General features: G+C 53.1%; 2 protein-coding genes across 6 annotated transcripts in view; one reads left to right on the top strand and one right to left on the bottom strand.

Annotated features, from left to right (window-relative positions):
• LOC123948783 (olfactory receptor 2AT4) overlaps window positions 1-23,967 on the top strand; it is a 110,464-nt gene that overhangs the window by 30,356 nt on the left and 56,141 nt on the right. The window lies entirely within an intron of this gene.
• Window positions 1,248-23,967, bottom strand: part of SLCO2B1 (solute carrier organic anion transporter family member 2B1) — a 44,137-nt gene continuing 21,417 nt past the window's right edge. For 4 of the 5 annotated variants that reach the window (XM_046017574.1, XM_046017572.1, XM_046017575.1 and 1 more), the window contains 7 exons: window positions 15,405-15,504; window positions 11,912-12,269; window positions 9,836-10,001; window positions 6,270-6,433; window positions 4,535-4,599; window positions 4,084-4,204; window positions 1,248-2,981 (listed from right to left, as the gene is read on the bottom strand). In XM_046017574.1, the coding sequence (XP_045873530.1) occupies window positions 2,801-2,981; window positions 4,084-4,204; window positions 4,535-4,599; window positions 6,270-6,433; window positions 9,836-10,001; window positions 11,912-12,269; window positions 15,405-15,504 (1,155 nt within the window). In that variant the 3' untranslated portion in view covers window positions 1,248-2,800. The remainder of the gene's footprint in view (window positions 2,982-4,083; window positions 4,205-4,534; window positions 4,600-6,269; window positions 6,434-9,835; window positions 10,002-11,911; window positions 12,270-15,404; window positions 15,505-23,967) is intronic. The other variant, XM_046017576.1, reaches the window with a different exon arrangement.

The raw sequence follows: 23,967 nt of genomic DNA, 5'->3' as shown, positions 1-23,967 counted from the left end.
TTCTTTCTACTCCAACTACTTGTGTCCCAGTTCCTCTTTATGTGAAGTGGCTGGACAGGCCAATGGGCATTTCTGGGATCTGACTAAGGGGCAGGTGAGTTGGGGATCAACTTAATTTGGGTTTGTTGGGATGTATTTATATGGTTCTCAGTCACCTCTGTTTCTAGATAACTCATTGCTAACCACCTGCAGGTAGAGAATGGCCTCTAGGAATCTTCCCACCCACTGTCCAACTCACTCAGCATTGTGACATCAAGGTGTCATACCCAGAGGTCATCTTGGGGCATAAATGTGTTTTATGTGGCCTGGCCCTCCGAACAGCTCCGAACAGTACCGGGGCAATAGAGGGAAAAGAGGTTTGCAATGACAGAACCAGAAGCTAGGCTGCAGAAAATCCTGCCAGTCATCAGGGGAGGAAAACGTATTTTAGACGTGTGTGCAACTGTTGGTAAAATAGATGCTATTTTTCTGAATTGTGTGATGTATTTGCCTTGACTTCTTTTCTCATTCTACATAAATATTCACTTTCTTACCGAATTTTGTGCTCTTCTACTTTTTTTTTTTTAAGATTTTATTCATTTATTTGACAGATCACAAGTAGGCAAAGAGGCAGGCAGAGAGAGGGGAGGAAGCAGGCCCCCCGCTGAGCAGAGCGCCCGATGTGGGGCTCGATCCCAGGACCCTGAGGTCATAACCTGAGCCGAATGCAGAGGCTTTAACCCACTGAGCCACTCTTCTTAAAGAGGGCTCCCCAAAGTGTATAAGCTTCCGTTCCCACAAAACCCTGGCTCCACCATTTATGTTCTATATGATCTTGGACCAGTTGCTTATTCATTCTGAACTGTTTCCTCTTCTGTAAAATGCGAATGAGAATCTGAACAGGTGAGGACTCGGAAAGCTTCATGTCCTTATTCCATTTCTGAAACCATTACTAGAGGAAGTAACCCAGTCAAATGAAAATTAGACCAGAATATACAGCTAGGGAACGATGTCATATGCAAGAAATAACAGTGAGCAATGAATCCAGTAAAACTTAAATCTAAATAACTAGAAATAATGTGGTTGCTGCAAACTCTAATGCACTTTGTAAGAAAGGAATTTTGTAATATAAGGGACGTTATGCAAGAACAAATTTAATAAGCCGCGTCTATAATTTCAGACTATTTCTGCAAAACCTGGGAAACAGGAGGGAAGGAGAAGGAATATACACATGTGAATGGCCTCATCTTGTTGGAAGAAACCTTGAAATCGATAAATACAGGCTCAGATATTTATTAAACATTTGATGGTATCAACCAGTAGAATCAAAATGGGAGTTAGAACTTCTGTACCTTCGTCTTCCTCTTCTTTCACGTGGGAGAACCTCACAGTCCAGCCACAGGAGCTGTTCGGAGGGCCCGAGCCACATGGGCCCCCAATTCCCTCCTCCTGCCTCCCAGCTTCTCCCCTGCCTCCAGCACAGGGCTGGACACCAGGCTTGGGAAGCCACGGCTGACAGCTCTGTCTCCTACTTCCCACGCAGCAGGTCCCAGCCAGGTCAGCTGTGTGGTGGCAACAGAATGGGCTAAGTACATCAGAAAACTCTCTCCCCCTCCCCAGAGGCCAGAGAAGACTGGCCATACAATAAGACAAGGCCCACTGAAGGACCAGTTGGTTCAGACCCAAGCATTCCACAGACCCACTCCTTACCCAGAGCCAGACGTTTCACTCCTTGGCCTTGCAAAGAACAGGTCCTTACACAACTCAGGCATCATAGAGAACCAGGTGTTGCCCCCAAAACGTAGTTATCACAGAACCAGACATTATCTACAGAGCACTAGGCAGTGAGGATTGGGGCACCCGAAAGGAAATGGTGAAATTCAGATTTTAGTCCACAGGGGTCACAGTGATTTTGGTGGGCCTTGGTCAGTGTGTGAAGCCTTGGCCATGCATAAGTACCAGTGAATGTGTGTTGAGTGTGTTTGGTCTTTGAAGTCAGAAAATGCCCAAATGTGGGGCCTGGATCTCCTTATGCCCTGGAGCCCCTAAGGCAGAGACCAGGCCTCGCCCAGACTGTGGCTCCCAGAGGCAAGGACTAGAATTTCCTGAGTCTACAGAGTCAGCCGCCCCCCTCAGCTAAGTGCCCCAGAGGCCCTCACGCCAGGTTTGCTGAAGGCCCTGACTGGCCTGAATGTTCTGAGTGTGAGGCCAGCTTCCTCCCTGGTGGGCACCCCTCAGAGCTCAGGGCTCTGCCTCCAGGGGGCGCCAAATGGATATTTCTTGACAGAGGCTGTCCTGGCCCCGCCTCCAGGCTGAGTGGGGCTGGGGAGGAGACCTGAGTGCATCCTGACCACAGAGATGGCCATAGCTGAAAGGGGCCTAAAAGCGGGCAAGTCCATTTCTACCCATCAGAGATGGTGCCTGCGGCCCAGAGAGGGTGGGCTGCTCCAGGTGAGCAGCAGAGCTGGGCTAGGACCAGGTGTTTAAGGCAGCCTGGCCTGGTATGGTCTACTTGTCTATTCTAGGGCCTGAGGGGAAAGACATACAGTTCTTCCGCCAGGAAAGCCTGGTTTCAGGTCAGCCTGACTGGCTGGCAGAGGAAGGGGGAAGACCATCGTGCGTGCTTAACAAGTGGCTAACACACCAAACCCCTAGACAACTCTTTGGTTCAGATGAGTTACAAAGGCCCAGAGAGGGTCAGTGACTTGCCTGAAATCACAGAGCAAATTAGCAGAGGAGTCGGAACTGGAAAACAGGGTCCCTGACCCCCGAGATTGGGCAAAGGGCCCAGAGAACGTATTCCTGCCCCTCTAGGGCCAGCTCACACTCTGGATTCCTCAGGCTTCTTTTCTGGCCCTGACGTTAACAGCTGCCGCTGTAGGCCAGATGTAGATACAGTCACCTGGGTCCCCTCGTCTTTGTCCTGCTGCCTTAGGATGGCCAAAATCAAGGCAAAGCAGGCCAGGGAGCCTGTCTTGAAGAAGAACTGGAGGCCAACAAACCTGGAAAAGACCAAGGGACCCGTGAATTCAGGACCTCCCTGTTTAGGGCTTGGATGTCCTTGGGGTGGGGCAGAGCAAGGTCATCCATCACCACTCATTGTGTAGTCAGAGACATTGAAGCCCTGTGGGGGGAGGCAGGGAAAGAGGCCTCCAGACCCAGGGCAGTAGCCTCATCACCATGGCCTTGGTTGGGGAGACAGGGAAGTCCCTGGAGGTGACCCCTATGGGGGCCCTTCCCAGATAGAGGGAGAGAGGCTCTGCAGAAGGAGCACCGGGTGGGGGGCAGAAGCCTGGGCATCCTCCCTCCCTTGTCCCTAGCCAACTTGTAGCCTGGGCCACGCCTGCTTTTCTCTGACTGTTGAAGAATTCAGGGGGCCTGACAGTTGCAACTTTAGATCACTCCACCTGCCACAAGAAGATTCCCTCTCCCCTGTTTGCCTAACTCACCAAGGCTCTTATTTGATTTTTCTTCCTCTAGGAAATGCCCTGGTCAGTCCCAGCCCACAGAGCCATGCCCTCCGCAGAGCTGGCTGGCAGTGACCAGCTCCCTGCTCCCAGCCCTGTCACCAAGTCCCTTCCAACCTCCTATCCCATCCCAGCAGCCTCTTTGGTCTTCATGTTCCTTTGGGCTTCCCATTGCACAGATTGGAAGACTCCATTCCAGGAAACGCAGGTCTCCTGATGGACAGACAGATCTGGGCTGGATACCAGGCCTCCTGAGTCCTAGAGAGCCTTCTCTCAACTCCACTTCAACTCCTTGTCTCTCTCTCACAGCTGGACTGTTCCCTTAATTCTCCACACACTCAACCATGATGACACATTTCCTGCACAGACCATGCTTAGACCACTTGGGTTCAAGACCCCGTTTTGCCAGTTATCAGCTGTGTGACCTTGGGCTGCTTTAACTCTCTCTTTCTTCATCTGGAAGAGTCAGCGGCCATGGCTGGGTCATAGGACTTGTGAGCTCAGTACAAGATACAGAACCTGCTGCCTCACAGTGGGATATGAATGGGCCTCTCGTCCCTGCTGCTCTCCCAGGACCCCAGGAGTATTGCCAGCAGCTTTCCCAGAGGGCCCTGGCAGCCCCCACCCCAGGTCTCACCGGTTTCGGAGCAGGTCGTGGTCATAGTAGCGGCACACGGCCCGACGCCCACAGCTCTGGGCCCAGTGCACACAGGTGGTGTCGATGGCGCTGCCATGGATCACGGGGCTGGGCATCCAGGCTGCAGGAGGAGGTGGTCAGGGCACAATGGGGTCCGGCGTGCCTGCATTATGTACCTCCCTGCTCCCTGGCAGACACAACCCCCCCCACCCAGAGCTACTGGGGCCTCTTGTCCCATAAGTCTTTGGCCCTCAAGCCCAGCCCTTATGCTGGTGCTGCCTCGCTAGAAGGCTCTACTGCTGTTCGTACGCCCACTCCAGGGTCCCAGGTCCAATCTGTTGCCAGGGTCCCATGAACCCTAAGGTCAGGACCTGGGTCCTGCTCACCCCTGTGTCCCCGTGCCCAGCACACCGTGGGTGTCAGAGCTAAGGGTCCCAGGAAGGTTCTTTACCCAAAACTCTCAGGAGCATGAACTGGATTCCCACAGCCAGAGTCTTGTCTTCTTTCTTCACTCCCCTAACAAACAGAAACACGGCAACATGAGGATTGAGAGGGTCCCAGCCCCCCAGGGACTCTCACCATCCCCTTCTCTCTCAGCACCCAGGGCCAGCCTTCCCCAAGTCCGAAGGTCCTGGGCGCTGGGGCGGGGGTGGATTCAGGCTCCCCACTCCATTTCCCTTCAACCTGTGGAGCCCAGCACCCACGTTCCAGGCACTCCCACTAGTCATCAGGACTCTGTGCTGACCTCCCTGTGTTCTTGCTCACAGACACCCCCCACCCACTCCCCCGACCCCTGGGCCCACCAAATTCCTCCTCCTTCCTCCTATACTCGGCAAAACCTAAAACTAGGTAGTCAGAAATGTCTTCTAACTTCTCGAAATGATGCGAGGCTCTAGCATAGGATTCCCCAGGCCATGACTCGTTACTCCTTAGCAATACCAGCAGCTGGTGTTTACGGAGTGCTTACTACAGGCTCCGTCATTCTACACTGCAACCCCTACATACCCCGCATGACATAGGTTTTACCATTAGCCCATTTTACAGATAAGGAGACTGATGAATGTTGACACAGCTTAAGTGACTTGGCTAAGATCCCACAGCAGGTGGGTGTCAAGAGTCAGAAATTGCAGCCCACTGCCTGAATTAACTCCTCTCACACAGGCTGCCTGCCTGCTGGGACATAGGAGTCCTCTACCTTCTCTCTGGAGGCCAGCCAGTTTTATAGATCTGTGTGTCTTCTTGTATTTGTGAGGGGTGCCATCCCCCTTGTAATTTTCCAGAAAACAGATAAGGAATAAAAATAATCCCAGGGATGCCTGGGTGGCTTGGTTGGTTAAGTGTCTGCCTTCGGCTCAGGTCATGATCCCAGGGTCCTGGGATCGAGCCTCAAGTCAGGGTCCCTGCTCCGTGGGGAGTCTGCTTCTCCCTCTCCCTGCTCCTTTTCTCTCTCTCTCAAATAAGTAAATAAAGAGATAAAAATCTAAAAAAAAAAAAAAAGTAGTTTAAAAAAATAATCCCAGCACAATGAAATATCCTATTTTTGGAATTATCCTGTTCTGAAGTCCCCTTATTCCGGCCCCCACCCTAGGCATGCTGACTTTGGCCTCAGGTAATAATCTGTCAGTCCCAGCAGGCACCCTTAGGACAATGGTCGGAAAGATCAGGGAACAAGAGGCAGTATTCTTGTGGGCTGGGTCCATGGTGGACCTGTAAGGGCTCATGGACTTGAAAAATCATGAACCACATGGACAGGGCTGGGTTTTCTGGTTGTACCCTCCTGCGACCCGACCCACCCTCCACAGGCAGGGTTGGGGGATGGGCCGTCAGGCAACGCTCCGCTTTGTCCTCACTGTGCCTGGGTGGCCTCTCCTCTCCTAGGGCAAGTAGGGGCCTGGCTCTGGGCCCTGGCCCCGGTACTGCTCTACTCAACGCTTGCCACGAGAGCTGGGGCTGGCTTCTGAATTTCTCTGAGCCCCAGGTTTCTTACCTATAAATGGGGGAGGATGACGTCACTTTAGTAGGTTGCCATGAAGATGGAGACAGGGCAAGAAGAACCTGGTCTGTTATGGGGGAGGGGCAGGACACTCAAGTGGCCTCCTTCTTCAAACCCTGCCTCTAGGATCCCTTATCCTGCCTGGGTTAAGGACTTTTTGGGATCCCCTGGATCTGGGCTCGCCCGCTTTCACCTTAGGATGAGCATGAAGGAAGGTGTGTGGGTGAGACTGGCCAGGGCGGCCCCCAGGCTGACCAGGAGCATGAAGGGCAGCACCAGGTGGCTGCAGGACGATTCGCAGGAGCCCGCAGGCACAGGGCCGCCCCCCACTACGCAGCTGCAGTTGGTGTAGAAAACCTAGAGCAGGAAGGGGGCAGAGAAAAGCCTTCAGGAGCCTCCAAGGGCAAGTAGCTGGCCAAGTGCCTGAGGCCCCCGAAAGGCTTGTGGGAGACCTGAGGGCACCAGCTGGGGCAGAGCTGGCTGGAGGCTAGGCTTTCTGGCCCCAGGGTGGGGGGGAGGGGGCTGCCAGGCAGGTACGCAGCCCACACACTTTCCACACACGGGGCTGAGGCTGTGGGGAGAGGGAAGCAGAGGACAGAAGAGGGCAAGGGGCTGGGAAAGCCTCACCCCCTCACCCCCCTCCACTACACCACACACACTCCCATACACGCCATTGTCATTCTAATGCACACACCGCAGTCCCACAGCACGCACAATCAGACACACACACATGCACACGAACTCGCTCATTCTTTCACCTGGTGATGTCAGAATGTTCCAAATTCCTGATTGTGCCAGGAATCAAAGTAACCAAGATTGTTTTGGGGATCTCTTTCAGGTTCTCTCTCTCAAATAAATAAAAAAATCTTTAAAAAAAAAAAACTATTTAAGAGTATTTTGGGGAAGGAACTCAGGTTTTCCAGCTCAGTGTCCCTCCTTTTCTACTTCACTGAGGTCCTCCAGGGCACTGGGTCACAGAGGAAACTCCCAAGGAGAGATTCCAACACAGGAGAGAGGGACCCAGACAGCACCATGGGAACCAGGCTTCAGCAGGTGAAGGGCAAGGAAGCCCTCCTGGGAGAGGGGTGCTAGATTTGGCTCTTGAAGAATGAATAGGAATTTGCCAAGAGGAAAACTGAAATGAGGAGAGGGAAGGAAGGTCAGATGTAAAATAACAGGAAAGTGTCAGCCAAGAGCAATGCAAGTCTTTGTCTGCCTGGAGCGGAGGGCAGAGGGGAAGCGCTCAGGCCGCTGGGCCCATCGCAGCAGCGCTGGGCCCAGGGGCCTGCTGAGCTTGGGACACAGAAGAGGAACCTGGACTGCTGTTTCCAGAAACACAGTGGGCCAGGGCCCTGCTGGAGGTGACAGGCTGCCCCAGGCCGAGCGGACCACCCCGAGGGCTGATGGCACCTGGCCCTGCACACCTGTTTCCCAGCACAGGCCAACGCTCCCTGGGACACACTGGTCAGAAACCCTGTTCTCTAGGGAATAAAAGCCTAGGCTTCCTGGCTGGCTTTGCTCCTGGGAGGCACCCAAAGACACGGGCAGTGGAGACCACTTCTAAAGGAATCTGGGGTTAGAAGTTTTCCAGGCCACGTGGTGGTGAGAGTGCAGGCTGTCCTCAAGCATGCCCCTGGGCCAGCCTGGGGGCCATTCCTTACAGCTTGAAAAGGAGTCAGCTTTTCACAGACTTCAGCCTCTGGAGGGGTCCCAGTTTTGGGGGGGGGAGTCTCCTACTGGACATCACCCTGGCGGGATGGAGGGCTAGGCTTTGTCCTCTGGCCCTGGAACTCCCAGACCTCAGAAAGCGATACTCCCTTGTGTAGGTTCTGCAACCCTGCTGGGGCCAAAGCTTGCTTCAGGACCCTGCCCACATTCCTGGGTTCCAGCCTCTCTGAGCAGCTTTCCGTTTCTGCCAGCGCCTGGATACCCTCAGGACAATGTTCTCAATACTTTACCCAGCATTTTGTTGTCAGCAGGATGATTGGCAGGGCCCTGGCCCACTGTGTTTCTGGAACCCTGGGTTGTAATCCCAGCTCTGGCATTAAGACTGTGGGCAATGCCTGGTCCTTTCCTGAGCCTCCATTTCCCATCTGTATAATGGGCATAACAGGAATGTGGACTACCCAGTTCTTAAAATTTCCCAGCCCCTGTGTTAAGTACTTTTCACGGGCTTTGTTGTGTGGCACTTTACTCACTATTTAATGAATTCACCCGAGGAAAGCATTCAGCACAGTGGCTGGCATACAGTAGGTACTCAATATGATCACCTCTGTTTTATAGACCCAGAAAACGGAGACACGGATTAAATAATTTGCCTGAGGTAGAGCCAATTACAGGGAGAAGGGAGCGGTGTTTGAAACAGATGACCTGGCCGTGGTGCTCAGGGGCCCATATCCGCAAAAGTTCACTGTTCCCTGGGGGTTCTTGCCCCAGCCGGCAGGAACTGGGGTCCCCTGGAAGGGTCTCGGGGAGATGAAACCAAGTAAAGACAGTGAGAATTAAGAAGGCCCGAAGGCCAGGATTACAATTGCAAATGCAAAGGGTCTGCACAGCCCCTAGGTGGCGCCTGCTGGCCTGAAGCCCCATCAGCCAGGAGCTTTCCAGGGCTCTCCAGCCCATGTGTCCCAGGTCCCTACCGGAAGGACCCTTGGGCTTGGCCACTGATGCCCAGCAGGATGTAAAAGCAGGAGTTCCCCATGACAAAAGTAGGGAACTCTGGAGAAGGGACCCCTTATAATGGCCAGTCTGACACTGCACACCCCCTTCCACAGGCTCTTCTACAGTCTAGGGGTCTGAGGAAGGCAGGTATTCTCTTCATTTCTCATTTGGGGGACTGAGGAGAAAGGCGAGGGGCGGCTCCTCTTGGAGACCTGTTTAAGGTTCACACCGTATGCACTGGGGCTGCTTATTCTGCCTCCTTCACTGCTGGGAGTTCCTTGAGGGTAGAGTCCCTTGGCTCTGAGTCCTCAGACCCCCCTTCCTCCCACACACAGGGCCCAGCACAGAGGAGGAGCTCTAGGAAGGTTTGTTGACTGAATGACTGACTGACTGGGCTGACTGGGCCAGCCTCTGCTCACCTTCCTCCATCCTACAGCCTCAAGTGTGATCACACACAGATCTGACACTGTTGTCGGCCTAAACAATGCTCCCCAACGCTCTCTTGGTAACGTCCCTACTGGTGGCCCGGCATTCAAGGCCGTTCTTTGCCTGTGCCTCACTTTCCGTCTTTGAAACGTTATGCTTCTGCTCCAGCAAGCTCTTTCCAGGTTCTTGAAACACTGTGTGCATGGGTGTGCGGACTCTGCTTCTGTAGTTCCCCCTTCCTGGAAAGCCCTTTCCCAGTTGGCTCCCTCATCCTTGAAGACCCAACACAAATGTCATGTCCCAGGAAGCCTTCTATGACCCTCCCCAGCTTCTTCCATCTTTGTCTGTACCTGTCTATCCTCACCCTGGAATTCCTGACTTGTTTCCTTTCGCCTCTCCCTTGCACAGAGAGCTGGAACCAGATCGGGCTCACCCCTGTGCTCTGGGGCCCGGCCCATGGCTGGGCTCAGACTGGCAATGAAAGTTTATTGCAAGAATCATGTTCTCCATTGACCAACAGAAGGAGACAGACTGGCCAACAGATAGATGGACAGGCAGAGAGAAGAGCCCCAGAATGAGAACGTGGAAAAATGGAGAGTGTGATGGGTACACAAAGATAGGGAGGGGCAGAGCCCAGGGGAGGCTGAGGGAATGCTCGGAGCCCCGACTCACCTGACTTTTGTCCAGAGCCTTCTGGACCGCCCGGCCTGTGCAGCCCGCCTGACAGGGCGTGAGGTACTCCACGTGGGTTCTGGGGTCACAGACAGGGTTAAAGTCGTCCAGTGGGCAGGAGCAAGGCTCTGTGCAGGCTGGAAACAGCTCCGCTCCAGGCAGGTGGCTGGTGGGAGAGAAGGCGGCAGGGTTGACCTGGCTTTCCGACTCTCGGATCATGAACTTCTCAGCCCCACAGCCCAGCTCCCCACCCTGAGAACAATGGCCAGAGATTTGGCTCCATGCAGAGCTTTTTATTGTCAGGGATGTTCCACATGGGGAGCTCCTTAAAATGGAGGTATGGGAGCAGGGAGATGGGCTAGAGGTTCCCAACGGCAGGAGTGGTGGGTAGAGTCGGATGGAGGCCTCTGAGACCCCTCTCAGCCCCAAGATCCTACTAGCCTTTGAACTTCTGCAAATATTCTCCATTCCTCAATGGCCCTTCCTTGGGGAACATAAGATAAATTCCTCCCAGAATTTAGTCTCAGATGAAAAGGGCCTTTTTCTTGATGGGCTGGATTGCTTCCTTTTCTTAGAAAATTCAAGTTATGTGTGTTGGAGCAGGCAGGACACCTGACTAGCTGTGGGATCACCCAGCAGTCCCTGCCTCTCTCTGCACCTCAGCGTCTCTGTTGATCAGCTCGGCTGAGGCAGAAGAAAAGGGAAAGAGTCAAGTGTGCTAGGCTGACTTTTTTCCATTTACATTTAGAGAAAAAAAATCATTTAAAGGCCCTGGCTTGGGGCGTCTGAGTGGCTCAGTCGGTTAAGCAGCCAGCTCTGGGTTTTGGCTCAGGTCATGATCTCGGGGTCCTGGGAGGGAGCCCTGTGTCCGGCTCTGTGCTCAGCGGGGAGTCTGCAAGAGTTTCTCTCTCTCCTCCCTCTGCTCCTCCCCACCTCACGTGCTCTCCCTCTCGTTAAAACAAATAAATAAATCTTAAAATAAAAAAAATAAAGTTCTTGGCTCTTCTCAGACCAGGGACTTCGGAGGGCCTGGGTAAAGCTCCCCTTCTGTGCCTAGAACAAGGGCTCCCCAGACAGAAGGCAGCACAGCAGCCTTACTGTTTGGGAGAAGGAGGGACAAGGAAGGAGGGGAAGGGGAAAGATGATAGGGGAGAGGTTGTGATGTGAGACCTGGCCCAGAGAGAAGCACTAAGCCTCCCTCAGGTGGGGAAAGCTGGCGTGTGGGTGGAGGGAGGAGATGCCCAGGGAGAGGTGGGAACAGGGACAACTGGGGAATTCTTGCTGGGTCTTGGGCCAGCCTTAGCCTGGAGCAGTTCCCAGGAAAAGTGAAGTCATTCTGGAGGAGAGACAGTGAAGTAACTTCCAGCATCCTCTCGAAGACGGCCCCCACCAGGAGAGAGCATATGTGTGAGGGTGGGATGAGGGAGAAACGAGAAGGGAGACAGGCATGGGAGGAGGCTGTCCTCCTGGTGCTCCCTCAGATGTGGGCAAAGAGCCTTGAGTTTTAGGGTCATGCAACAACAGAATTTTAGCTGCCAGGCTCTAAGAACCACAAGTTAGACCTACCCCTTCCTAGGGCTTAAGTCCCTTCTCCAGCGTTCATGATAGATGTCTTCCAGCCCCTGCTCGCCCCTTCTCTCTACACCCCCACCCCGGGGGATGGAGAGCGTGCAGGCTCCGAGGCAGGTCTTTCCTCTGCCCAGGAGGGAAGCCGAGCTGGGCCCTGCTCTCTGATGTAGCCTCTGCCTTAACCTCCACTTGGCCCACAGGGTTTAGCCTCTCTGGTGATGCCAGCCACACAAGCGGGTTGCCCTGTCTTGGCTTCCCTCTCTCCCCAGGCCTGAGCTGTCCTGTCTGCGAAGTTCCATCCTTGCCCCTCCTAGTGAGCCTGACACCCTCACTGGAGACTCGGAGACGGAGAGGAGACGGAAGTCCCACTGCTCAGAAGCAAGGTGGGGAGGAGAGGAGAAGGTGCTGGTGGAAAGTGAGCTTTGAGGTAGACGGGTACCCCCTTCCCCTGGCCTTGTCTAGGCCCCCTGCCTGAAGCCCTCCGCCACCTGCTTCTCACACACTCACCCAGGTGGGTGGGTGATGCCAGCAATCTGGTGGGTAGAGCAGCCCATGAAGAAGAGGGGAAGGCTGAGAAGTAGGCAGAACAGCGCCCCCAGCAGGCAGAGGACGGCACAACGCACGGGGCCCAGATGGAGGCGCTTGACCAGGACGCCCCCAACCACGATGCCTACGATGGCCGACGGGATGGTGAGGCAGCCGATGAGCAAGTTGGCGTAGGACGCTGTGACGGAAAACTGGCGCTCCAGGAACTTGGGCAGGAAGGTGGCCATGCCTGCCACCATGGACGACATGCACACCTGGGACAGGACCACCAGCAGGAAGATGGGGTGGCGCAGGGTCCGCAGCAGCACCCTGGGGAACACTGTTGGGGTGAGTGGGGAGCAGGTCAGAGTGGGCAGGCCAGCCTGCCTTTTGTTTCTGTCGTGTCTTGTCCTGTTCAGTTTAAACTGGTCCATTCCTTTCATGCTGTCTCATTTAATTCTACTGTGCCCAATTCCATCCCGTTATGTCTGACTCCTCTCCATTTAATTCTGTTCCACTTTTGAAACTCAGTTTTGTTCCCATCCATTGAGTTAGACTGAACGCTACTCAATTGTGCCTCTTTCCATTTGATTCCATCTAAAATTCGATGCCACAGAGTTCTATCCCATGCCTCCTCTTCCATTCATCTCATTGCCTCCCACCTCGTTCCATTCTGTTCTGCTTACTCATCTCACTTTCTCCCACTCGGGCCTTTTCATCCTGTCCTGCTCTAGCTCTTTCTAAGCCACCCCATACCTGAAGCTTTCCTCCCGTGTCCCCAGCATGGGACAGCAGCCCGCCCCGATCTTCCATCCCTGGTTTCTCTTCTCCGCAGCACTCTACCTAACATACCACATGTTTCACTCCCTTAGCCATTTTATGGTCACCCCACTAGAATATAAGCTTCATTCAGAGCAGGAATTTTTGTCTGCTCTATTCATTCCTGAATCTCCCGAGCCTGGGGCACAGCAGGCGCTCAGGAAATATTTAGGGAATAAATGAATGGACATACAGGCCAACACGTGATCCAGTATTATGATGTTGGGGCAGAAGGGAGACCTCCAGAGAAGGTGAAAACCAAGCAGGCTTGGTGCTGGGGTGCTTTTCGAGGTAGGACCTGAAGAATGGATCTGAAGGAAAAGGAATTTCTAGGAGGGGCGCAGCAAGAACAAAAGCACATAGAGGGGCATAGAAGCGACAGGTCTGGCTTTGATGACCACCCCAATTGCCCGTTATCTCCTAACCTGGTGCCTCGTTTACAGGTTTCCTCTTTGCAAGTCCGCTAACCTGAAGGGCACGTGACCACATGACATGGGGGAAGGCTCGAAAGAGCTTCAAGGGCAGCCCGGGTGACGGCCAAGAATGCTTTCTCTCCAGACACGTGCAATTCTCTCTCCACTAACGCCAGGAGAGAAGGGCATGTGTTTCTGCCCACAGGAGGTGAGCTGGAAGTTAACGTGAGGTGTGGGGAGGGTAGGGGGGAGAGGCCCTTCAAAGGAGACACATCAGAGGAGCAAACCGCCACCTGGCAGTTGGGATTGGAGGGGAAAGATGGCGCCGGGCTCCTCTGGGCCAAGTGGGAGGGTCTGTTCCTGCAGTGGCAAGACCAGGGTCTCTGTTGCTGGAGATCTCTGTCTGCCCTCACAGCGTGGCCAGAGCCCAGTCAGCTAGTTCTCTAGCCCCCTGGGCCGGGCCAGGAACCATTTCCTTAGCAGCCAGCAAATAAAGACAAACAGTCTGGGCAGGATGGGTAGGAGCTGGGGCTGTGGAATTCCCCATCTTTCGTGTCCCAGGCCTGCCTCCCGTCCTGAGTCCCTTGCCCTACACACGGCGCATTCAGCCAGTGAGCTTGACGTGAGAAGGTGTGACACGTGGCCTTCACCCCACGTAGCTGCTCCAGCCTCCCTCCCTCCTCGAGCGGCCTTGGAGAGCATCGGCCCAGGCCAGACGGGTGCCCTCACTGGACAGGTGGGACTCAACTTCATCTAGAGCGGCTGGGTCAAGGCCAGCAGTTGCCAGGGCTTTCCTGACTCCTAGCATAAAGGTCATTCCACCTACTAGACCCCATGCCACCCACATTCCTGTGCCTCTCTGGCAGCCAGAGGGCTCGATCTCGTTCCTTGCTTTTATCTCCCATCACAAATGCACTTTGTACACACTGTCTATCTCTTCATCATCTGTCACCTGTCCTTAGAACAGATGGAAAATTCCTGGAGGGCAGGGCTATGCCTTTTGCTCAGATAGGGATAACTTCTGGGGAACCCAGAGCCACGTCTGCTGGATAGCTTCTTCCCTTAGCTTAGTATCTCTTCCATCAAGTAAGCTAGGGCTTCTCTCCACTCAGAGACTGTGTCTTCCCCATCAGTGGGGCCTTCTCTAACTCAGGGACTGTCTTTCCCCAAGAATTTAGGCCTCCTCCAGCTGAAGGGTCCTGGTTCCTCTTTCCTTTGGCTCCCCCACAGCCCCATGTACTCAAAGCCAAGCCTCAGGTCACCACTGATCCCTCTGGAACTCAGCAGAAAGGCCAGAAGCCAGGCTTGCGGACCAACTACAGGGCCTATGGCTAGCCCCCGCCCCAGTCTCCTCTAGGCTCACGGAGAAGCTGAAACCACCAGAGACAATCTGCCCAGGACACCCACTCCAGGATCCAATTTCAGTGATTGGCCCCAGCTTCCCTCTGGGCAGAAGCCAAAGCTGTGATTAATAAACTCTCCCAAGGAGCAGCCTGCTGGGGCCTTTCAGCAGCTGGGGAGTGATCTGAGGTTAGGGAGTCTAAGCCCCTCCTGCCTCTGGGCCCAGCCCCATGCGGTCCAGCCCTCCCCCTTACCCCAGGGAGGCTGGAGAACTGGAGGCTGGATTACTGGTATCCCAAACAACAAGTCATAGGACACACTTCCAAGAATTGGGCCTGATTAATTTCCTATTTCAAGAGTCCTCAGTGGGGGCAGGGGTGGGCGCCGAAGCAAAGCCTGCAGTCATCACCTTCCTAAACCACAGGCAGCTCAACTTACTGTCCTGGGACATGGTCAGCCTAATAGTAGGGCAGGGGTGATAATTGAAAAGATAATTATACCTTATATAAGTAGAGGGTTTGTTTTTTTTTTAATAGTATACGAAAGGCTTTCCATTCATCACCCTATTCGATTCTCCTAATAGTCTTGGAGAGACCTTGCAGAGCAAGGATTATTGGCCCTGAGGGTTTGGAGGGCTGAGAGGAGGGAGAGCCAGGCTTGCTGGGGGGAAGGAGAGGAATAATACTTGCGCTTGACCTAGGGAGACAAGGAAGATTTTGATAGATAGCAATAGAAACTAATGTTCCAGGCAGAAGGGTTCAACTAAGTCAAGACTTACAGAGTGTATGGTGCTGGTGAGGGGTCTGTAGGTGTGAAAGAAAAATCAAGAAGGGCAGGAAGGGGCTGGGTCCTGGACGGCCCCACATGCCTCTCTGGTCCCACTTCTCTATATCCTCCCTTACCTTTGATGAACTGGATCACTGTCAGGTCTGGTGCAATCTGGGTGAGGCTGTCCTGCTTCTCCTGGGACTCTGCCGAGCTCTCAGAGGGAGAATCTTCACCCTGGGAGGACACACAACCAAGGGCCGTCAGCTGGATGCCAGACATTCTGCTCCGAGATGCCTGTGGGCTGGGGAAACACTCTGGGAGAGAAGAGGGCATGGGGCAGTCACCTCATCAGGAGCAAAAGGGGTCAAGAGTGTTCCATGTGTTTCGGCCCTGAATGAGCCTGGATGGATTGATGCCAATGTGTTCTGGGTCGGGGAGAGAACTGGTCCCTGAACGCCCTATAAGGACCTTTGCTTCACCTTGGCCGGGGAACTCCGAAAAAGGCTGAGGTCGAGTGTCTTACTAATCCAGGAGGATGGGCATTCTGAGCAGAAAGGAAGTTGATTTTCAGAGAAAATCACTATGTTCCATATGCACAGAGGTCTGAGTCAAACGTTGTTCAGTGTCTCTCCCCTGCTGGGCTCCCAGCTCTGCGAGAACAGGGATCGTGCTTATCTTGTTCTCTGTTGAAACCCTGGTGCCTAGCATACGGCCTGGGGTGGAATAGTGGGTATCTGATAAGTGTCTATGAACGGAAAGAGTGGAAGAGATGGCTGCCATAGGTAAAGAGTGCGGCCAGCCTCTAGGAAGAAAAAGGAGATCGACAGGAGAGGCAATTGCAAGGCAAGCGAGCTCCTACACAGCTTCGGTTTGGAATGGAGCATGCGGTCCACACCGAGTACCCCAGGGGCCTGGCAGAATGGAGATTCCAGGTATCCCAGGCCACCGGTATGCAGGCTGGGGGCTCTGTCCTCATGGACACCTGCAAAGGAAGGAGACATATGCTCCGCCTGGGAGCAAAGCAGCTGCGAGCTTCGGTAACTTGCTTAACATTGCACAGAACTATGATCTGAGCTCAAGCCTGCCTGTGCCTAAAGCTCACGCTTTATCCCCTCAGCACCCATGAGTCGGAAGTCCTGGTGCAAGACAGGCAGAACTGGGAGGCACCTTTGTGGACTAATGTGAAGGGGCCCGAGAGCCCACAGTCTAAGTCACTGCCTGAGGCACTGTGGGTCTGTTACTCATTTATATCTCGAAGCTACCAGCCCTGTGTGGTCACTGGGCACTGGAAATACAACCAGTCCAGACTGAGATGTGCCATGAGTATCAAACACAGGGGGCATTTCAAAGACTTAGCATGGAAGAAAAAAATGGAAAATAGCCCATCATTAATTTTTTAAATTGATGATATGCGGAAATGAGAATGAGAGATCTTGCACCTTTCTCCGTCCTAGCCAAGCCACGGAGAGTGGTGTAGGAAGGGCACAGCACCTAAGGGAAGGGGTGCTGGGGTCAGGATACTGCCCCAGGAACAGAGGGAGGAGGGGCTGAGATAAACTAAGAACCTTCCAGTGTTCTTATCCAGTATGGATGGACGGATGGGATGCCAGGCTTGGCTCCACCCTTGGACAGGCAGAATCTGTGAGTTCCTTCCTTGCCTGGGGTTCCTTGTCCTCATGTAAACAGTGAGGATGACCGCAGCGTCTGCCTGTCCAGCCCCCTGTGGTCTAGGCAGCACTTTCACATCTGCCATGTCATCTGATGGCCACAGCAGTCTGGTGAAGGGGTCCTTATAGCACCTTCAGTCAGAAGAGGAAACTGAGGCCCCAGAAGAGGACGTGTCACCCAGGGAGCAATGGGCAGAGCAGACTGTTGAAGGCAGGTCCTCCAGGACCACCGTCTCACCCCTGGGTCATGCTGTGAAAAAGAGCTTGGGGTTTGGAGACGGCAGGGGAGGGGCGGAACTTCAGGGTCTGGGGGGAGGGGGTGGTCAGGGAAGGCCTCTAGGAGAAGTGAGGTTTGGGATTTGGAAGGGAAGAAGGGAGAGGTTATTGGAAGCAAGGGCATAGGATAGCAGGAGTGAGGGGGCGGTGGCGGGGTGGGGGTTGGGGAAGGGCCTGTCTGTGCAGTGGTTTGTGGGGGCGGGTGACGGGGAAGCCATAGCATCTGGGGCAGGAGCTGGGCAGTTTGGCGGGCCATGCTAAGGGACTCGGGCTTTATCAGGTGAGTGCTGGGCACTGCTGTCCTGGGCTCTTCACAAGTTTCTGCCTCTCTCCCCAGATCTGCTTTGAGGACTCCCGACCAAGCGCCGGCTCCGGAAACTAGAAGCCTTGTGGCTAGCTCAGAGCAGGGCTTGGAGTCAGACACATCACATCTGGCTGTGGTTTGCCCTAGTCAGCAGGCCTGCGCTGAGAGAGCCAGTTAGAACTTCCCCTCCCTCAGGGCCATGTGCTGACAGCTGCAAGCTTGTGGGACCCAGGGAGCCGTGTGTGGTCCAGTATGTGCAAGGGCCCTGTGTCTGCTGGGCCTCCAGGGCTCCAGGAGCTGTCCTTGGGGGAAGGTGGGTTTCTGGAAGGGTCTGAGCAGGCCTGTGATCCCAGCCCCACAGAGCCTCGCTGACTTTAGCAGGTGATATGGCATTCTCTGCCAGCCCTCAGCTATCATCACACATGGCCACAGCAAGTGGCCACAGGGATGGGGTGATCTGCTAGCCTTCCCACAACCGTGGGAGGGAGATCGTGTTTCTAGCAGAGTATCTGGAGATCTGAGCTCTGCGGAGGATTGCAACACACTTTCTCCAGCTTTCTTGTTGAGATCCGTGCGACTGGCCATGCCTCCCTTGTCCTTTGGCCACCAGCAAGCCCAGAACCGGATAAGGGGTTTGGTTTTATCAACCGAATTCATCTTTGTGGTCCATGCTCCTATGTTTCCCCCTCTGATACCCCTTTTGCTGCTGTTTCTATTTTCCTGCTTCTTGGTCCCGACTTGGTGATTTCAGCCCGCATCCCTCCTGCTCTTCCGGGATCTGAATCCCAGCTCCACCCTCCACTAGCTGTGGGGTCGAGTTGTTTAATCTCTGTAACTTGACCCCTCAGGTGTAAAATGGGGGTTATAGTTTAACCTACTTCACAGGTGGATTACAAAGATTAAATGAGATAACATATACAAAGGGTTTAAAACAACACACAGTAAACAATAGATGTCAGCTTAATTTCCCACTTTTACTAGTTTGGTACTTGAGTTTGGTGTGAGCTGTAAGAATATTAGAAAAAAGGTCATTTTTCCATTGTTTTTGCTCCTAAAAGCTGGCTTGATCAGAGAAAGATGTTAAGAAGCACTCCCGCTGGTCGGGTACTGAATAACCCACTTCCCACTTTGCCTGGTTTCATTCTTAAAAATCCCAAGGTGTGGGGCGCCTGGGTGGCTCAGTCGGTTAAGCAACTGCCTTTGGCTGGGATTGTGATCCCGAAGTCCCAGGATAGAGTCCCGCGTCAGTCTCCCAGCTCCATGGCGAGTCTGCTTCTCCCTCGGACCTTCTCCCTTTTCGTGCTCTCTCTCACTCTCTCTCTCTCAAATCAATAAATAAAATCTTTTTTAAAAAATCCCAAGGTGTGGGGGCACCTGGGTGGCTCAGTGGGTTAAAGCCTCTGCTTTTGGCTCAGGTCATGATCCCAGGGTCCTGGGATCGAGCCCCACGTCGGGCTCTCTGCTCCGTGGAGAGCCTGCTTCCTCCTCTCTCTCTCCCTGCCTCTCTGCCTAGTTGTGATTTCTCTCTGTCGAATAAATAAAATATTTAAAAAAAAATCCCAAGGTGTGGATATTAGGATTGTACCCATTTCACAGATTTCAGAGTTCCAGGTACAGAGGCAGGATTCATAACCAGGCTGGTCTTGTACAGACACGGCACGTCTGGCTCCTGCTAGGGGCCTTCCTGACACCAGTGCATGTGCCTCAGGCACCAAGGAACCCCAGCCTCCCAGGCCAGATCAGCTACTGATCAGCCCTCTCTGTGGGTCTCAGTCTCCTCCTCTGTCAAATGGGAGTATTGTACTTGATCAGCGTTTTTAAAACTGGGTTTTGGCAGCAAAACCCTTTCTTCGATTGAACCTCATTCAAAAGACTGATACAAAAACAAATAAAACTAGAATCTGTCTGATTGGTGTGTGCGTGTGTGTATACACGTGTGTGTCTTTGTGCAGGGGGGTGGAAGACCCTTAGTCCTATCGGGAGACACTCTCTTCAATCTCCCTATGGTGGCACCCTTGGAGTTCTGTGGGTACAGTTTAAAACCACAGAAGCAGATCGCCCCCCAAAGCCTTCCAGTCCTAGTGTTTGAGGAAGCTGTGATCTATACCAAGCCATGAGTAGGGGTGAGGTTCACCATAGCCCTGTGGGGCCAGACTTGGCTTGGTATGGACTGGTACATGGGCAGGTGGTGCTGGCCAAGCTCTGGGCACAACCTTGACCCTCTCTGGACCTGAATCCCTCCATCTGTAAGACAGAGTCGGGTTTGAACTGGATGATCTCTCGAGACCTTTTACCTTAGAGCACTGAGGAGGGATAAAGGTGGAATCACAAGGCCTGTGTTGCTAGGGATGGGGAAGGATGCATGAGGGCTCCTGGGCTGGCTGGGAGGGGTCTGAAGGTGGTGCCTGCAAGAGAGAAATACCAGGCACAAGGGAGACCCGAGTCAGCTTGGACCTCCCAGGGGCTACAAAGGAGCACAAAATCCAAGGGGAACAGAGGCCTCCCAGCTGGCCCTAAGTCCTGGGTTTTAAGGGCCACTGCCACTGCCCACTCCTGCCCCCATCCTTGATGATTCTCCCAAAGAAGCACATCGGGTCAATGATTGGGAGAAAACATTTCATGGACTCCTAGACTCATGGGTCAAAACTGTAGCCATATAGAAACATGAATTTTGGGAGTCAAAGACTATTCGAGGCATAGACTCATAGAGTCATAGAACAGAACTACTTGAGAATCTTTGCTAGAAACATAGAACTTTAAAACTGTATAATATTAGAATCCCAGACTCTGGGAGACAGCCTAGAATAACAGACAAGGAGACTCCTGGGAAATAGGAACCGAGAGAAGATGACAGAGACCAGTTGTGCTCAGAGGCCAGGCAGGAACGGGGCTCTCGATGGATGAGACCTTTCTCAGCCCCTGGTCCAGCACCAAGGGCAGGCACTCAGAGGGACCTGAGGGTATGGAGGGTTGCTGCCTGAATGGTGTTCTACAACCATAAGGACAGATGGGGCCAGGTGACCTGCTAGGGAGCCCCTAAGAGGCCATCTCTACTCCATAGGCCCTACAGAGCCATGTGCCACAAGTCCTACAGGACCTTAGAAACTGGCTGATAATGGAGAGGGAGACTGAGGCTTACAGAGGACTAACACCTGCCATGGTTCACTCCTAGAAGGGTGTTTCCTAGCCACGATGAGGTCAAAGATATGTGAGCAGAACCAAAGACAGGAAAGCAGAGCTCCTCCCCTCCATGTTGTGTATGGTCTCTCCCATCTACCATCTCATAATCTTCTCTGTGGAAACTCTTCATGCTCCTCTCCCTGCAGGCAGAGAACTCTAATCACTGGCCATGGGAGAAGCATGAGCTGTCAGTCATCCCCCTCTCCGTCTGCATCTGGCCTTCCTTCATTACCCGAGAGCTTCTTGGGGGCAGAGGCTGAGGAGTGCACCCCTTTCTCCCACAATGGAAGGGCTCATGTACTGCTCCTTTTAGAGAAGACATCATTGAAACTGTCAGAGCTGGTAGACCCTGTCCAATCTGCCCATTGTACAGATGAGGAGACTGAGGTCAAGACCTCCACTGGGTCACAAAACCCTGATATTACATGCCACCATTAAAAACTGCATTTACTTGTAGGAGGCTATTTAGGGAACCTCTGAGCCTGGGAGAGGATACCCCAAGGGATTTCAGAAAGAATCTCCCCTTCACTTCCCTCTGCGCCCCACCACCCGTGCCTGTTCCCACTCTCTACAGAAGATACATCGCCCCATGTCTGTGAGCCTGGACCTTCTGGCTGCCAATTCTGCCTCATTGGGCCCTTCCTCCCTGTCCATCTACCTCTCCTTCAGTGGCCTGAGTGGGCGGGGGGCCGCCCTTGTTGCTGTAAACAGAGCTGGCCCAGGCAGAGCCTCAAGGAGGCGGGTGGGGGCGCGGGGAAGGGGGGAGAAACAATTCCTCCCACATCAATATTTATTGCCTGCGAGCTGCTGCAAGCAGATCTTCATGTTCTCAGCCTTCGGTTCTTTTTAAAGAACCTCTCACCCCCTTTCTTCCTCACTCCCCATCCCCCATGTGCTGACAGAATGAATCCAGACAGCCAGACAGGTTCACAGCCGGGGAACCAGGGCTTCCAATCATCACAGAGATGTTGCTCTTCAAACCCAGATGTCTGCCCCACAGCAGCTTGGACGCAAGAAACTGTGCATTCTTAGACTTCCAGGCACACAGACTACAGCTCCCCAGAATTGGTCCTTGGCACATTACCACATTACTGGGCGGCACAGAATGGGGAAGCATCTTGCTCAAGGTCACCCAGCAGACACATGACCAAGCCCAGCCACGCCTCCCACTGGCTTCTTCACCTAGTCCGTCCCCTGGCTCAAGTGGCTGTCCTCTGTTCAGATGTGAGGTTCAGCCTGGACATTGCCCATAACCAGAAACTCCTCACTTCCTCTGTGACCACCCCTACTTCTAAGAACTGTTCCCCCAAGTTCTAGGAATTCTTACCTCATTCAGTTTCTGGCCTGAGTTAGGCAGAACCAGGAAGGGCCATCTGTGGTTTCAAGCTGCCTTCTTCCCCTGAAACTGGTCGCTCTGCAGGGCCTGCCTCCCCCTGCCTCTGAGCCCAGCACCAGCCCAGGCTTGCACTGTCCTGGGATGTCCCCTAGCAAAGCAGCACCCGGGCCCCAGAAGTGTTCCTCCTGGGTGGCTCCTGGACTCCTCCCTTTGTCTCCCTTCACTGCTGGTGCACTGCTTCCCACCTGGACCACAGCCAGAGTGGCTTCACCAGTCTCCCTGCCCACCCCTGCTCCCCACACACGTCCTCTGTCCCTTCCTCTACTTAGACCCTATGATAGAGCCATGGGACCCCCATTTACCCTCCTTCCAGGGCGACCAGCTGTTCTTGAAGCTGGCAGGCAAGCCCTTTCCTGTTCTGACCTCTACTGGCTGTTCTAACATCAATCTTCATTGGTCTCCCATATATAAAACTTCCGCTCCAGCAGGGGGTGGGGGATGGGTAGTGAGGTTCACAGAGCAGCCACGTTTGGGGTTGGACAGACTTGAGCTCAAACTCTAGTTTTTCAAGACGAACACATTTTCAGCCCTCTCTCCTAGGCCCAGACTTTCGTGCCCTAAGGAGGAGGGCCTCTCTCCCATCACAGCCAGCATATTCAAATGCACCAACATGCCTCATTAAATAGAATTATTCTTGCTGCAAAATATTCGACAGGCTTTTTACAAATCATCCCTTTGAAACGAGAATTACTTAGCAACAAATAATTTATGATCGTGATTTCTCAACAATTACTTTGCTGTGAAATAATAAGAAATATATATTTATGCAAATGTATATATTCCTGACACAGAGCTCATAAAACTCTTGTATATAAGAGTGCTTAGGAAAATCTTCTAATATTTAGTCTTTGACCCCAGTTCCTGACACAGAGCTCCGAAGATCTGTGTAATTCCCTGTGTGCTAGGAAATGACAACAAGCTCTTAAATCCCTTGCAATTTCCTGGGTGAGAGGAATATCCTTTGTTCTAATGAGACAACTCTCGGTGGGCTCTTGGAAAGGAAATGGTCACCAGAAAGAAGACGCTCCCCTGCTCCACCTCCAATTCTCTAGAAGGGGAGAAAGGCTGGGAATGGGGTTAAGGATTGAGCATGTCTATGTGGAGAAAGCCCCCCCAAAATCCTAATAGTATCGGGTTCAGTGAGCTTCAAGGTTGGTAAACACATCCATATGGCAGGACGGTGACATATCCCAACCCCACAGGGACAGAAGCTCCTGCATTCCCAGTCCCTTCCCTATGTGTTTCCTCATCTGGCTGTTAATCAATACCCTTAATCAGATCCCTTATTGCATAATTAGCAGGTAAACATGAAGTAAGCATTTCCTGAGTTCTATGAGCTGTTCTAGCACAGAATGAAATCCAAGAAAGTGTCTGTGGGAACCCCTGATTTGTAGCCAAGTAGGACAAAAAATTGTGGGTAACCTGGGGACGGGCCTACTACCCGCGGCTGAAGTGGGACTAAGCCCTAACCGTGGGATCAGATGCTATCTCTGGGTAAACAGTGTCAGAGTTGAGGGAAACTGTGGGATGCCTTGTGGGTGACACAGAGAATCCGCCGGCCTGAGAATCACCTCACACACGTGGTCATACACGTGTTGCGTGTGCGTTCTTAGGAAAAGAGAAAATCGAACATGCAAATTTTCAGAATGTAATGAGATGTGTGTGAATGCTAAAGAAAATTCGATAAAGTCAACATTAATGATGCACTGAACTTCTATAAACCCTTCCTATTTTGTCATTTTGTTATGTACTCTGGGGCCAATCGATTGTTTTAAAGGCCTCTGGAAAACTGGAGGGCCCCACCCCGAATCATCTCTCCTGCCCAGCAGATCTCTGAGGAAAGACCCCCGCCCCTCAGCCGAGCAGGGGGTTTC

This window comes from Meles meles, chromosome 8 (assembly GCF_922984935.1).
Source record: "Meles meles chromosome 8, mMelMel3.1 paternal haplotype, whole genome shotgun sequence".
Classification (NCBI taxonomy): Eukaryota; Metazoa; Chordata; class Mammalia; order Carnivora; family Mustelidae; genus Meles; species Meles meles.
The sequence above is the reverse complement of the archived record's forward strand: the minus strand, read 5'-3'. Positions and strand labels throughout refer to the sequence as shown.